This window comes from Microcebus murinus, chromosome 10, assembly GCF_040939455.1.
Source record: "Microcebus murinus isolate Inina chromosome 10, M.murinus_Inina_mat1.0, whole genome shotgun sequence".
Classification (NCBI taxonomy): Eukaryota; Metazoa; Chordata; class Mammalia; order Primates; family Cheirogaleidae; genus Microcebus; species Microcebus murinus.
In genome coordinates this window covers 78,564,963-78,581,564 of record NC_134113.1, presented here as the reverse complement: position 1 = coordinate 78,581,564, position 16,602 = coordinate 78,564,963, and the positions used below count along the sequence as shown (strand labels likewise).

The 16,602-nt window shown below is 36.4% G+C and overlaps 1 protein-coding gene across 4 annotated transcripts in view; it reads right to left on the bottom strand.

Annotated features, from left to right (window-relative positions):
• Positions 1 to 5,332: 5,332 nt before the first annotated feature.
• LMNTD1 (lamin tail domain containing 1) overlaps positions 5,333 to 16,602 on the bottom strand; it is an 89,845-nt gene continuing 78,575 nt past the window's right edge. For all 4 annotated transcript variants that reach the window (XM_076007552.1, XM_076007553.1, XM_076007554.1 and 1 more), the window contains 2 exons: positions 10,487 to 10,548; positions 5,333 to 5,941 (listed from right to left, as the gene is read on the bottom strand). In XM_076007552.1, coding sequence (XP_075863667.1) covers positions 10,496 to 10,548 — 53 coding nt within the window. In that variant the 3' untranslated portion in view covers positions 5,333 to 5,941; positions 10,487 to 10,495. The remainder of the gene's footprint in view (positions 5,942 to 10,486; positions 10,549 to 16,602) is intronic.

The window sequence follows — 16,602 nt, the reverse complement described above, 5'->3', positions numbered from 1 at the left end:
ATACCTCCCCATCCTCCATCAAGTTTCTACCTGAAAAATTTATAGCATAGGCTTAGTATAATAATTCAAGCCAACTTTTCAATTTAGGTTCTTATCTCTAATCTTTACCCTTCACAGGATACCCGCCTCACTTCCTGAGACAGCTCCTTGCACATGGCAAATTTCCCTCTGGCATATTTTCATAATGGGGATTGGACAATGTGTCATTTATTAATTAGGGAACATGAGTTACATTGTGCAGATTGATGTTGACTTAACACTGAATTTCTAGGGGAAAAAAGAAACTGTCATACAAACCATGGCTGCCTTGAGTATTTTATGCTTTGTTCATTCTAATAGTAGATGATAAAGGTGAGAAGAATTTTAAGAGGCTCATGCTGATAGCAACGACAGACATTTACTCTGAAGCCAAAGCTAGATGTCGTCACCTTATTTGATCAATGATTTTTAGACTTTATAACTAACTATACATGTGCAAAAATGCCCTAGTCCATATTTTTTTTTTACTGAAATGTTTTAATTAAGGCAAGTCATAAAAAGCAAGATTAGAAAAATTGAGGCTTCTTAGGGAAAAACCCACCATGTTATAGTGGGATGAATTCTATCCTCATCTGTCACTATCCTATGTACTGGCAGATTCCAAAGGAGAATCTGGAATGACTATTTTTCTTCTACAACTTACGGAAGCAATTTCTGTGACTTATGGGAATACTTGGCCCCAGAAAACAAAGCTCATGATTTGAGTCAATCTACCTTTTTACTCTCATCTCCTTGTTGCTTCTTTTTTTCCCATGTTCTCAGTGTACCAATATAAATGATCATTTCTCAAAACCACCCAGGGCATGCCATGTACTTGCTGTAGATCCTGGTCAGCCTTCCTTTTCTCTGCCTGAAGCATATTACCTCTTAAAATCAGCTCCTTGGCACCTATTTGCAACTCTTTATTTTCTGAAGAGCTCACAGGATTTTGTATTATATTTAACTTTATTATAGTACTTTTATGATTCTTTAAATATTTGGATGCTAGTATGTTTCCTGTTGATCTATGACTTCCATAAAGGCATGAGCCATGTATTATTTTCATTCCAGTGCTTAGTGCATAATAGATGCTCAAAAAATATCTGGTGATTAAAATGCATAACAGGGAAAAATAAGCTTGTGAAATAAAAACTGAATGAACAACTCTATAAGCCGTTCACCATATCTCCACTAATCCAGATGGATTTTGTGATTCAAGGAAGAGGAAAATATGTTGAGGGGTCCTGGAAAGGTGGTGAAAGAAATTAAGAGTTAATTTGTAATCTCTAGAGCTAATAGAGAAATGTTTCAAACATGTTTTCCTTGTTTCAATTAAACTTACAATATAGCCCAAATAAAGAGACTGTGGTTTCTTGCCTGTTTTGCTGTGATTCTTGAAACATCAGGATTCAATGGGTCCATCAGCTGAACTTGGGGATATATCTTATTTTTCAAGATTGAGAAGACATTCCCCGTTGAGTTTAAAAAGACTGGATCAAGGTGAAAATTGATGTGTATCTGCTTGGTGATTTACACATAGTGGTGGTTTTAAGATGGCACAACATTTTTTGACAAGCTTTCTATTGAAAGGTAAGGTCTGTATTCCTTCTTGGCTAATGGAACATGACAGAGTGACATGGTCAGTTTCTGCATGCAGAAAGTGGCAGCTTCCACTTCCTGTTTCTTTGGACACTCACTCTCGGAACATTGGCACCACGTGTCAGGAAGCCCAGGCTGCCTTATGGAGAGGACAGTGTGGGCAAGAACATGTGATCGGGACCAGTCTGCCTGCCATGTGAACATGAGCCATGGCCGAGGTGGATTCCTTCCCCATCCCGACCTATCCCTGCACCCCTTGTGGTCCCTACGACTGCCTTCACCATAGCGGGAAGTATAAGGCATGAACTTGAAAAACATTTCCTGTGGGTAGTTATGCTCATGGTTACTATTTTCCTCCTATCTGAACTCAAATTATTCATCAACTAATATAAACATACAGTGTGCTATGCCGATAGAAGGCAGACAAAAGGTTTATTACTGATCTTTGCAATCTGTTGATATTAAGACAAAATTTGGCCACCTGGTAATCATATTGATCTCTTCTTTAGAAAAACCTTTCCCCCTCTTTTCCAGGACCATAATATGAACACATACATGACCTATTTAGAACAGTTAATACTGTTCTCTAACAATTCCAAAAGTCTTACATTTTTTCCATGTTGTTGTAAAATGTAAACAACAGGCTAGTAATCTCATGGCATTCAACATACAGAAACTATATTTAACCTAAGAAAAGTAAAATATTAGGAAAGTGACACTTCAGAAATAAAACTAAATTTCTACTTGTATCTAGTTTGCATTTATAATGTATTCCAAATAACATGAATATGAATATATCTTTATAGATATATTTTAAGTCAGTACTTCCATAAACATAGATAATTGGGTGGTACCATTTATATTGTCTAAGCACAAAGTCCTTTGGCTCACCCCAGCTTTATTAAGGTAGAATTGACAAATAAAATCATGTGTACTTACAGTGTACAGCATATTTTGAGATGTGATTCCATTGTGAAATGGTGAATCTAATTAACACATTCATTACCTCACATACTTACCGTTTTTCTGAAGTGACAACATATAAGATCTACTCTCTTAGCAATTTTCAAGTATACATTATTATTAACTGTAACCATGCTGTACAATAATAGATCTACAGAACTTATTCATCCTGTTTAAGTGAAAACTTTGTACCCTTTACCATCTCCTGTAAAATTGTATTATTGCTACAAATTTAAAACTTACTCAGATGGTTAAACTAATGTCTCCTCTACTTAGATTTGGGAGAAAGGGCCAAGAACAGCAGGAGTTTACCCCCTGCATGAACTCTAAGCTCTGATACCGATCTGAAAATTTGGATTTCTCTTCAAAGCTTATAGGCAATTAATCAAAACCACTATCATCGGAACAGTGTTTATCCTTTCATAATTTCTTTTACTATTTCCTGTCGAAATCATAAAGTGCGTGCGTGTGTGCGTGTGCATATGGGTGGGGGGTTAAAATGTTTACCTGTTCGGGGAGTATTAAGTAGTAGATAAAGTTTTGGATTTGTTTTTTCATTGTAATTCATCCCTAAAGTGAACATTACTTAACAATGCCCATTCAAATGTTACTGAAACAAGGCTCACGGTTTCTGTAAGGTATTTATATAAATGCTGCTGCCAATAACTTCAGAGAGCAATAATGAAGTGGCAAATTTCTGGCACCATAAGATAAAGCCCACTGTGGTCTAAGGCTGCTGAAACCTAAAAAAACCAATCTTCTAACTTCCATTCACACAAACTTAGAAAAATAAAATGCTGCAAACACTCAATATTTCTGATCATACCTGAATAGTCCTGCCTGAGCATCAGCATGTAGGTAGTTGATGATTTTTACGAGAGGGGATGAGTCTGTCTTCCCCAGCTGATGCTACAGTAGAGAGAGACTGACTCTCTCTCTTGAGCAGGAAGATGACACAATGTGGTGGAATGCTCCCTGGTGATATGACTGACAAGGAATCTTCTACGAATCCCAGCACTGAGCATTAATTTCTCTCTTTCTTTTAAGTGTAAAAGGTCATACACTTTATAAGAGCATGGTTCATGAAAGTAAGCAATGCTTAAATGTGCCATATTTTTTGACCACCCATGCAAGAAATAGTGGTACGGAAGAGCTCAGGGAAGATATTTTATTGATGAAGCATCAATAAATCAGACATATAGATGAAATTTTCCTGAAACTACACCATCTTCAAATATAAGGAAAACTCTTTGAGCTGAAACATATTTTGGATCTAGGAAAGCTCTGGTCATATGAGAGAAATAATTGAAAACACCCGAGCCTTACACACCGCTTGTTCCATGTGTTTCTATTACAAACCTTTGAGGCAAAGAGATTGGGAGGGAAGTCTGTTAGGGGTGAGGTTGCTTGTTGGCCATAGTCACCGGAGCCCTTTGCTTGTGTGTTTATACTCCCAGTGTGAGCATGACAATCATCACGAATGGCGACAGATGGAAGAAATATTAAACCATGAAATTAAGTTAACTTTTATCGTACACTCAATTCCTTACTAGTCGCCTCAAAATGTCATGACTACACAGTTTCTACAGTAACCATGACAAAGACAGCCTCCACAGTTTAGCCAACACAAGGTAATATGTAATGGTGCAAAGTAGCATGAAGTGTTATGGACAGTTTTCTGAAAATGTACAAGTCTACTCCTGAGTGTCCAAAGAATGAGGAAATAATGGGATCCATGTGGCCCAGCAACTAGAAAGCATTTATGTTGCATCATAAGCAAAAATACGTGAGAAATTATTTTGTCAAGCAATGGATGTCTTCTCAGATGCTTTAGACTGGAGTATGATCTAGTTTTTCCACCTTGGAAATACTAGTCAGATTTTATTAGAGGTATTTTTTAAACCATTTAAATGATTTTAAAGTGTACAATTCAGTGGCATTAAGTACATTCACAATGTTGTGAAACCACTACCATCGTCCATTTCTAGAACTTTTCTCATCGTACTAAATAGAGACTCTGTACACATAAAATAATTTCCCATTCTCCCCTCCGCAGCCCAGCCCCTGATAAACTCTATTATACTTTCCATCTCTATGAATTTTCCTGTTGAGATCAGTGAAATCATATATAATATTTGTCCTTTTGTGTCTGGCTTATTTCAATTAGCAAAATGTTTTCCGGGTTTATCTGTCTTGCAGTATATATCAGAACCTCATTGTTTTTGGCTGAATAATATTCCATTGTTTTATATACCACATTGTTAAAAATTGATTCATGTGTTGATAGACCCTTGGGCTGTTTCCATCCTTTGGCTATTGTGAATAATGCTGTATTGAACATTGGTGGACAAGCATATGTTTTAATCCCTTGGCATATTTTTTTTTTAAAAATTAGGCATTTTTAGCTTTTGGTGTTTGGATATAATAAACCACCACAATTCAGTGAGTTTCTATTCATGGTCACAACTGATACATTTTTGGGTTGTTTTACTCTTTATTTTTTTAAAGCACCCCAAGACACTATGCACTCTATCTTCCTATATACGATATCGATACATATATATATATATAAATTAAATTAAATAGAGCTACAAGGTATAGGCAGGATATCTTCTCAGAATCTGAAGCAATCATAGCTTCTCACTACAAATAGGGCCAACATTAATAACGAGAATATTCCATTTTTTCAACTTCTATGCTGTTGATAGGTGTAGATAAAATAGCTATAGAAAAAAGTATAATGGTTTAAAAAGGTAGCTCCATCACATTATTTAATTAAAACATTTTTGTTCCTTTGGCATTTCTTGTCCATGGAATTTTGTACATAGTATCATAAGCTGGAAGGTGAAACTATTTTGGCTGAATTTGAGATAAGTGGAGGCAGGTTTAAAAACTCCTAATTAGTTACTCTGTAGAAATTTCACCCAATATTTCCTTAGGAAGCTGAATTAATCTGTTCTTCAAGGAGAAAGATTCCAACTCTAGAGAATCAGACCCCCAAGGTTTATAATTCCTGACACACATGTGTTTGGAAGATGCACCTGCAGAAAGAGCAGAAGTTGTAGACCTCATAGCTGGGCAGGGTATAAAAGACTGAAATCACATGGGCACTTCATGCGACCAAAATAAAGACTGTGCTGGTTTTGCTTTTGACAAATATTTTTCTTCTTAACTGCTTTGAAAACAAATACTTTAAATTTGTCTACTAGCTCTCCTTATTCAAGAAGTGGTTATAGTAAAGTCTCAAAGAATTATCTTCTCTAAAAAGCAACCATTTCCTTGCTTGCTGATGGCTTTCTCTCCTGTGTACTGAAGGCTGGCTGTGACGTGCTGGCATCCTCTAGACTTGGATATTATTGTCCTGAACAAAAAAATAAATGGCAATGCATGGTGAAATGTAATTTCTACTGGAAATACGCTATAATTGTTATAGCAATATAAAGTAGAGCTGTTCAGAATCTTTCAACTCAAGTTAATCCTAAATTAAAACCTGGAATTAGTGGGTCTTGAATATACTCGTGGATGCAGGACAACAATAGCAGGGAAGACATTATTTCTATGATCCCTCATTTTTTGCCAAGGTGAAAGGATCATTCGGGATTCTTTTCCTGCTAACTCGACTCTGTAACGTGTGTGTGTGATTAGGTTACAGTTTTAATGGTGATGTATGAATGGGAAGGGCTCTTTGACCCCTAAGCAGCTTAGCTATCTCATTAGCTAGTCATGGATACTTCTGGACTCAAATCTAAGGATCAAAATGGTTCTGAGGCAACTAGTTTACTGACCGATTTCTAAATGTTTACAACCTTCATTTCCTTCTTGATGGCACTTGAGTAGTACCTAGTTATCTCTTCCTTTAAATATCTAAGATGTGCCCCAGACTTAAAAGAAATCAGGTAACACTTAAAATGTAATAGAAAAAAAGAAAGCTTCGTTTCCCTCTATGCAACTGGCTTGCATCTTCTGTAGAAGTCTTAGCAAGAGGCCTCAGAGCCTGAGATGCTTGTGTTCTTTACCTTCTCTATGGAAGTGGAACTGGCTACATTAGCTCAGGCATTTGATTTTCTTTAACACATTAACTGCCCTGTGAGTTGTATTTAATTCATTTAGTTTTGTGCCCGGGGCCTCATGAAGCATATGTAACTCACATGTCTTCACCTTGGGAGCCATGAGAACTATTTTTCAAGTTGCATATAACTCACACACAGAAAACATTTAGAAATAACAAAGTTTTCATTAACTTAGAAAGGATCATTTTGTTTTCAAAGTTTTTATTCTATTTTTGTAATAAAACACCATGGCCCCAAGGAAAAAAATTTCTTTTTCTAGTGTGGAGGTCAATGTGTTAAACTATAAAATGTCTTTGACCAACAGGGTGAGGAGCCAAAATGGCAGGTCTTTTTATTCTTCATGCAATTGAACCATGACACCATAAAAGTGAAGCTGAGAAGATGAGAACATAGTAGCTAGCAAACTCTGAAGGAAGCAGTTTGTAGAAAACAAATATTTATGAAATTTCAACTGATCGAAGAGTTTTGGAAGTTGGTAGATCACTTTGAAGATCGAGAGGAGAAAGGTATTAGTACAGAGATTGAAGGAATATACCATAAAGTACAGATAGAAAACACTGACATCAGAAACTGTAACCACTAGACTTTCAAAACTCCTTCAAGCAAGGTTAAAGAGAGCTAAAAAGTAGTCCTTCTTTCTGGGCTGTTAAATATTAACTCCTCACTCACAAGAACTGGCCCAAGGAGAAAATGTTATGAAAACTTCATGTCAGGGGCCCATGGAAGGATCCTTGGAGAGCTAGAAGGACATCCCACGTTTGGACTGTCCAGTTTGGACTATGCGGAACAGTAAGAGACATGTGAGCATAGCTGGGTTCATGGAAAGATTCTATATCCCATACTTTATTAGGAGTGCCTAACACAAAACATGAGAGTGCCTCCTCCGTATAAGAACTTTCACTGGACATGAATTTAATATCCCACATTTGCAATTTTGGTGCTTTCTGTATGTCCTAAGCAATTGCATACTGCAGAGGACAGCACTGGTGACATGTAATAAGACCTATTCTTCCCCTGCTCCTTCTTCTCCCTTTTGATTCTCTGTTCTAGAATCCTCAGTGTCTCCCAGCAAGTCTAAGAGTTCAGATGGCAGGTGGCAGACACATTAGGAAAATTGCCTGGCCATTCCAGAGTTCTCTAACTTGGGGAAAGTTCTGTTTTTGCAGCAGTCTGTGGCACTGCCCACATACGCTTTCTGTTAGTCACACAACAGAACTCCCACACATTCTTTGCAAAGTACTAAGGAGAGCATTTGAGAGCCTGGCTCTGAGTACACTGTATGTTTTTAATCACTTGTTGCACAGAAATGGATTAGAAGTCAAAGACCCCTGAGATTGAGCTTTGATTTGTGTGTATGTCAATAATTGCCATTCTGTTAAATTAGCAATTTTGGAAGCAGGACATGAATCTTGTTTTGCAATATGGAGCAGCCGTAAGGTTCTCTTAGTAGCCTACTGTCATGAATGACAATGTTTCTTCCAGTCCTACTTCTAAACGTGTGGTGTTTTCTCCTTTCAGGCAAGTTGGAGGTGGGATAATAAGAAGACGAAGGTAATCTTAAAGTTTAGTTGGCAGAGTGGTGTGGAAGATAGCATTGGCATTGGGCTGAGATCCTAGTCTTAGTCTCTTATTACCTATGCGACTTTGAGTAAATCACTTAATCTCTCTGAACGAAAACTTCTTCAGCCATAAACTAGAGACAATATCAGCCCCGCCCATCTCATAGGCTCAAATGAGATACTGTGAAAGCTGTGAAATTTTATACAAGTCACCAAGGACTAGCCGTGAATACCAGTAAGAACCAAACCAATAATGGTTTCGTCTCTGGACAATTTTCCAGAAATAAGCCAGACTCAGGAGCCACGGATGAGTCATCCACTGACAGATAGTGAAAATGAATAAGCAAAAGTTTGCTCCCAGTGAAAGCTTCAGAAATATCTTGGGGACACACAGGCGGTCAATCCTAAAGATACCACCAGATGGTGGTGGAGGCTCTGGGAAGACAGAGCATCTTGGGAGGCCTAGGGCTTTTCAAAACAAGGTGAGGAAAAAAATAACAACAAAAACAAAAAACATCAAAGCTACCAAAGAGTATGCTATAGAGAGGATCGATGAACAAATCTTTGACATTGTAGTTAAGCAAAGTAATAACTGAGGAAGTCTGACACAAGTTAAAACCTCTGCCAAAACTGTTATTCAGTATTCAATGAGATAATTCAGAACAGTTTTTCCAACCAAAACAAACAAAAAATTTCTTCTTTTTGCATATAATGTAATGTCCCCTTTCCAACTCATATGCAGATTCAGTGGAATGCCCTTCTGTCTACACAGAGTGGAGGGTAGTTTAATTGTAGAAGTGCTGGTGCAGATTTCAAATCTCACTGTTTGCATTTCAGCTGCAACTACTAGAGGTTATGGCAGTTGGAGGAAATGGATCCCCACACAGACAGAACTCAGATCTCTGGGAACAAGGACTCTACCAGTGGGAGCCAAGTCTGGACTCTCCAGCTCTTCGCAATTAAAGAGCCTTGGGCTTACTTCTGGCTTTAAGGTTAATTACTGGTTAATTTTGGTAACTCACCTCTTCAGACTTCAGTTACTTTTGCTCTCAAGTGAAATGGTTGGAAATAAATCCCTTTACAGTCCCAATGTCCTGTAAGAAGTGTCTGAGAAGATTCAAAGAGGGAGACTGTGGCTATCACATTTTTAGGAAGTACAGGATGCAATGCTATAGCAATGGGGAGAGTGGGCTTGTCAAAGAGTAGATGACTTGCAGAAAAATAGAAGATGATAATTAAGGAAAACCTAGGGAGAGACAAGCTGAAAGAAATTGGACAGCTGAGCAATCAGAGAAAATGTGAAAAGTTGGTACATGCATGAGGGTAGCTGGAGGGACCCTGAGAGGCCTGCCAGCTGTGTGGAGTAGTTAAATTATTAGGAAGTCATTTCTGCTAGAACAGTCCAGAATACTAAGTTAGCATTGGGGTGACTGTAATTGAATTTTAAACCAAGGAATCAACAGAAAGCCTAATCAGAAAAAAGAGCAAGAAAACATATAGATGGATCATCATAGATTAGGGCAGCAAAGGACGTAAACCAGAGAAGGACCCAGACTAAGCGGAACCCATGACTGAAAAGTCACCTCGTCATCAGGTTTCTGGAGAAGAGTTTAAGCTCAACCACTTAAAAGACAGAAAACCGCCTGTGTTCAGGTATTCTTCAATTACTTAGACATTATCATCATCAAAAGAAAGATCACACCACGTAGGCAGTAACTGGTTGAGTGATACAAGGTCATTTAGCAAATGAACAGTAGAGCAGAGTTTCTCTTCTTCCTTTTAGTGCCATTTTAAAAAACATACAACTACAGAGCATCTGCAGCCTCTTCAGCCAGAATAATTTCTCTTGTACAATTAATAATCTGTTGCTCATAGGAACGGAAATGTACTGGTGTAGTGGTAGAGTTGCTCTTTGAGTATTTGAAGTAACCCTGGAGTTCAACGGCTTGTTACTTATCCAACAACAGGGGTAGGGTGAGGATATGGGGCAAAAAGTAAAAAGATGCTACATTTCCTAATTTCCCATTCTTAGAGAGTTCATCATTCAACAGAGAGACAAAAATGGATGGCCTAAACAGCATAACTGTTTAATGAAAAATTAGTGACTACAGGATAAATAAGAATCCATGTTCTGGTGGCTCTTAAAGACATTTCTGCAAATTTTTTGCAGAAAAATTATTTTAGTCTTATTTATAAGACTAAATTTATATTTATATATAAAATTATTTTAGTCTTATTTTTCTGCAGAATAAGCAAATTTGCAATATTGTTACTTACCTTTAGAAGTTAAGTTGGCTGCATGTTGCTGTGTAACTTAAACGTCTTCTTTTTCTTGGTCCCTGAAAATTAAAAAAAAAAAATATGGGGGGTGTGGGTAGGGAAGGACAACAGTTCAGTCCGATATTACAGCATTGATTTTTTTTTTTCACATTAAAAGAGATCCTGAAATAAGCTAACAGCAAAAGGATTTTCTTTTGTTTGAAGAAGAAATCTATGGCTTAAGGATGGTATTTAATGGAGACTTGAACCAAGAGGTTTAAAAACCACCTGAAAGGTATTATTTGACTATTATTAAGTCCAAGTTTTCAATGAGTCGTTGTAAAAGGAAGCATATATTTCAAGACACAATTAATCAAGATTTTGAAGGAAGAAAAATCCATCTGGAAGATATAGTTTTAAAAAAATAGAGGTCTCCAGAATAATTTTACCGGACTGTGAAATTCCTCGAATGCTTTCCACACTTACAATTGCCACAATGCAAAGTAGCCAGGGGAGCAGGGGACAGATGGGGCTGCCTCAGGAGGGTGCAAGAGAGAATAAGTAGACTAGAAGGGGAGGCTGCCTCGCCTGCCACATTAGTTGACTCCACGCTGGTGACAAATGAGGTGACATAGTGGCCTTCCTCACTGTCACTCCCATATACTTAAGTAGGTATTGAAAGTCACTTTGTTTAAATATAATTTCCACATATGAAACTAGTATATCCAGCTGAAAGAGTACTGGATCGAATGATCCCAAGTGCAAAGGACTTCTAGACCGGAAATAAGATGTTGTTTTTATTCCTATAGAATAAGAGGCAAGAAAGCAAAATAATGTTGTAGGCACAGATAGCAACGAACTCCTCTGGGAAAAAAACAAGAGAAGCTCCTCAGTCGGACCTAACCCTTTCTTTGTCTGCAGGCTCAGAAGAATTATCAAGTTAAATTGTATTTGATTACAAAGAAACACTATCCAGATGCTGGATATGAAAATGTGAACTGCAAGGAAGATTAACAAAAATGCAGGATGTTTTTGGGTAACAATGGTGATTTTCTTTGCCACTAATAGGTTTCTGAATCTAGAGAATCAATAATCACTGTATAAACTTTCTGAATAGTGAGTTATGGACCTGGCATAGAAATAGGCTCCTAATATACTTTCCTTAGCAAAGGTAGTGGCTTAGATACAAGAATCTAGCTCGTCACTTCTCAACTTCTGGAGCTGTTTGTTGGAATGAAACAGATCTTGTAAATATTTTATGTGTGTCCCTTGATGGTTTTGAACTGCACCCTGAAAGCTTATTTTTCAAGAAAAAAAAAATACTGTATTTTAGAGCTAAAAACATTTATAGAAAATACCCATCCATAAGTTCTTGAAATTTAATGACAGGACTATCACTAGTAGTGGTGTTTATCTGTTTCAGTTTCACTGGGTGATGACAATTTTTTGGGTTATTTGAGCCTGAAACATTTAGCACCTACTAGCTTTAATCTGAATACTCAGACTTCTTAAAAGCTTATTTTTTGTTTGTGTGAAGAAATGGACATATATTTACATAATTGAGGCTATAATCTTTCATAACTAAAGGGCAATTTAAAAAGCTAGTTTTGCAATGTTGAAATGTTTTGAAACGAAAGAGCCAGGGATAATGTTACCTAATTATGCTGTTATGAAGACTAATACCTTGCAATTAATTCATTATTTGAGTATTTAAAAAACTTTTATTTCAGCTGTAAGAAGAGAGACATAAATTTGTTCTCACTTGTCTATTCTTTAAAAAAAAAAAGTCATGCAGATATATGGTGATATTACAATCTAAATTTTCTGAAAGTAAGCAACAGAAGAGAAATATAATTACCCTTGAATACATGATATAGTGTAATTTTTCTTTATACAAAATTTTCTATTTTTTGCTACTTTTATTTGATAACACAATCTGCATAGGACCTCTTGGCATTTTGCAGTGCTCCTTCAAGTTATTATGTTTTACTCAGTCTGATTTTAAGTGGTCAAAATACAGCAATTAACCTTTTCTATTCCACAGGATATTCAGATCTTTTTTTTTTGTTTGTTTAAAAATTTCTGTATAATGATTCATACAATTTAGAGTTATATTATTGACTAATATTGCCATACATATACATATATATTTATATACATATATATAATATTGACCAATACCCTACCCAGTCATAGAAAAGTGATGTTAGGCATTCCAAATTCTTAATCTGATAAATTTAAACCATGTGATACAGTCAAGCATCAATAAACAGAACAGATACTAATGTGAAGAATACATAAAGAAAATTTATCTCAAACCTGTATTGGAAGCAATTTCTTTCTTTCTTTCTTTACGTTTTCTAATCTTAATTTTAACTTTTACGTATCTATTTATTGAGACAGATTCTTGCTTTGTTGCCCGAGCTAGAGTGCAGTGGTGTCATCATAGCTCACTGCGACCTCAAACTCCTGGCCTCAAGCGATCTTCCTGCCTTGCCCTCCCAAAGTGTTAGATTACAGGAGTGAGTCACTGTGCTTGGCCTGGAAGCAATTTCTTATGGGAACGAAATACTTTGATCCCAAGACAGATAAGTCAGATCTATTTAACTGTAATGAGTAATTTCCCATAGTCCAGCTTAAGTAAAATTTCATGAATGTGATCTTAATATAGAGCTCACATTAATGAGATTTTAAATGTTTCATTTCTGCATCAGGTTATCTATGTTCTAGTTTCATTTATTTTCTAACAATTTGGTTTTCAGAGTGTGGCTCTGTAACCCTCAGAAACAAGGAGGCTTTATTATTACCATAATAATATCTGCATGGAAGATGGTAGCAGGTGTGCAGTCCACAGTTAAAATGAACCCTACTGTAGTGTATAAGAGAGATCACAGATGATAGGCAAAGCATGTAAAACAGGGTGCAAATAAAGTGCATTAAACAGTGACAATACTCACCATATTACTTTAAGACAGTGTTTGTAAAATGCTATCTTCAGACTAGTTTCTATCACTGAACCTGAGTTACGGAAGACTGACAAAATTGCCCACAATCTGCATGCTAATCTCAGCAAGAAGAAAGCACATTCTCTTTAGGTCCAGGATGAATAATGGCAAGACAATGCAAACCTATTTGCTTTGTTAAGAGGCCTTTGTCCTGTGTTGGAGGGACTCCTTCCTGGACTCAGACTCAAGGCCTTGCCTTTGTGCTCTAATAGCTCCTGATGCATATTACGGTCTATCAAAAAGGTCTGTTTTATTTTGTTTTTTTCAAAATTTTATTGTGAAAAATTTCAAACATATGGAAAATATCAATGAATAATGCAACCAAACCTGTATATCTATCACCAGATTCAATCATTATTTTGCCATATTTTCATTATCTGTCTTATATCTGTCATATATGCTTACGTCACGAAACCAACCACCAGAAAATAAGTAAAGATTTCAGTATGAATCTCCTAAGAACAGCCAGGATAACTACAACACAATTAACACACCTAAGAAAAGACCAATGACTCAATGTCTAATATCCATTCTGTATTCAAATTTGCCTGTCTTAAAAAATGTGTGCTGTAGCTGTGATTTTTGTTTTCTTTTTAACCAGTAGCCTGTTAAATGAAACTAAATCTTAAGTGGTAGCAGTGCTGTGTGGGCCATCTGGCTCAGACGCAATGATCCAACTTAACAATGGTTTAAACAAGATTATGTCTCTTTCACTTAACAGTCTGGAGATGTGCCAACACAGAGCACTTAGGGTGGCTCTTTCGTCCTCGACACATGGCTTCATCTCAGAGTTGAAATATGGCATTTCCAGCCCCTGCTATCATGCCACAGAGAAGATACAGGGAGCACAGACTCCAAGGGCATAATCCACATGTTGCACAAATGATTTTTGTTCACATTCCATTGTACAGAACGTTGACACGTAATCCCACTAGCTGCAGCAGAGGCTGAAAGAAACAGGCTTTATTCTAGGCATCCATGTGTTTAGATTTCCCCAGACCTGTGAATCTTGTGTCTAAAGGAACAGTGGTTTAGGGGCTGCAGTTAGCCATCTCTGCCATGAGGTATTCCTGGAAATGACTGAGATATGACAAACCATATTAAAATTAATGCCTAACACATTGTAATATAATGATAGGCTTATGCTTATTTATGGTAAGACTATTTTTTCCTATACTAAATAAGCTTCATGTTGTTAATATTCATTTTGCATTTTGTTAGATTTTCTTTCTCCTTCCTTGGCAGAGTAGAAACTGTCAGTGCTCATTACTGTGACCATGCTTTCTTCCCTTTCTAATTTTTCTTTTTTTTCATTAAGCTTTTTAAAAATAAGTTTTTATTTAAGTATAACATACATGCAGAAAAGTTCACAAATCATGATGGCACGGCATGATGAAAACAGTAACACATACTTGTAAACACCATTCAGATCAAGAAATGGAACATTGCAGGTAGTCTGGAAGCGCTTTTTGTATACTCTACAGGTATTACCACTTCCTTCTCCCAGAGGTAAATATAATACTGTTATCATTTTTGACACCATAGTTCAGTTTTGTATGTTTTTGAATGTTATGTACATGGAATCATCCAATGTATAATCCTTTTTGTCTGAAAGTTTTTGCTCAATATGAGATTCACTGAGATTATTGCATGTAGCAGTTCGTTCGTTTTCATTGCTTATGGGATTATATGAACATATCATTTTATTTAGTCATTATATTATTGATAAACAATTGGAATGCTTCTAGTTTTTGGCTATTACAAGAACAGTTACTGTGACCATTATTGTACATGTCTTTTGGTATACATATGTATGTATTTGTTGGGCATATATAGTTCCTGGGAATGGAATTGTTCATTTATGGGGTAATGAGATACATGCATATTTTTAGTATAGTGTTGAATAGAAGTCATCATTCTTGTCTTGAGGGTCATTATTTATTTAAAAATAAAATAGAAGAGACTATAGTAAGAAATATCAAAATGTACTGCACTTAGAAAAATCAATATTGTCTTTTGAAACTTTTGCTTCAGTTATATACATACATATATAGACATCAAGTAATGATATAAAACATAATTCTTCCTGTGGTTTTGGTAAAAAAAACATTTGAAAGCCACTATTCCTACTACTTTTGGTTGCTTGACTATTTTGTCTTTCACCCTAGAAGAAAAGTGCCTTAGTTATTTTTGTGTCTCTGGTGTCTAGCCCTGTGATTCATTGTAGGTACTCAGTAATTGTTGAATAAATTGTCTATGATAGAAAATACTTTGCACACTCCCATTACAGCATTTTCTGACTCAATCATACAGGGTGTGGTTGATTCTCACCCACAAGCACCAGCTACTGTCTCAGAGATTAATCTGGGCATGCCAATACAATTCACACTGTTAAGAAGACCACAGGGATAGGGTAAGAGAAAGGATTTCAGAGCCCTCCGTCCTCCCTCATCAAAGAGAGACAGGGAATCTGCCCACTCACATAGCTCACCATAGCTATAGCCCACAAACAACTAGCAACTGGGAAAACCACCAAGGCATCCATCCAGAACCTAGATCGCCATCAAAGCACCCACAGGCAAAGCCAAAGGTTCTTATCCAACATATGCTACAAACACACCTATAAGAGTGAGGGGAGGGGAATAAGCCCTATCTAAACAAAAGAAAATCCAAAAATAAGAAGCAACAGCTGCTGCAGTTGAGAAGGAATCAGTGTAAGAACTCTGGAAGTATGAAGAATCAGAGTGAAAGGTCACCTGCAAAAGGGAACACCAGCTCTCTAGCAATGGATACCAAACAAAATCAGAATATTTAAATGACAGATAAGGAATTCCAAATAAATAAAAAAGAGAAGTCACATTTAGCATAAGGCCATTTATGTAATTGAAAATACATAAATTATGCTATGTATATTTTATGGATCCATAGATATGTAATTATAATATACAAATGAGGGCCAGAATGATTTATTGCAATATCAAATGAGAACTGAAAAGACAATCAAAGAGAAAAATTCAAATTTATGAATTTTTTGGCAATGTGAAGCAATATGACAAAATATTAACATGAATTAATTCAGAATGATGAGTATATGGATGCTTTTTACATTATATTTTCTGTAGTTTAATG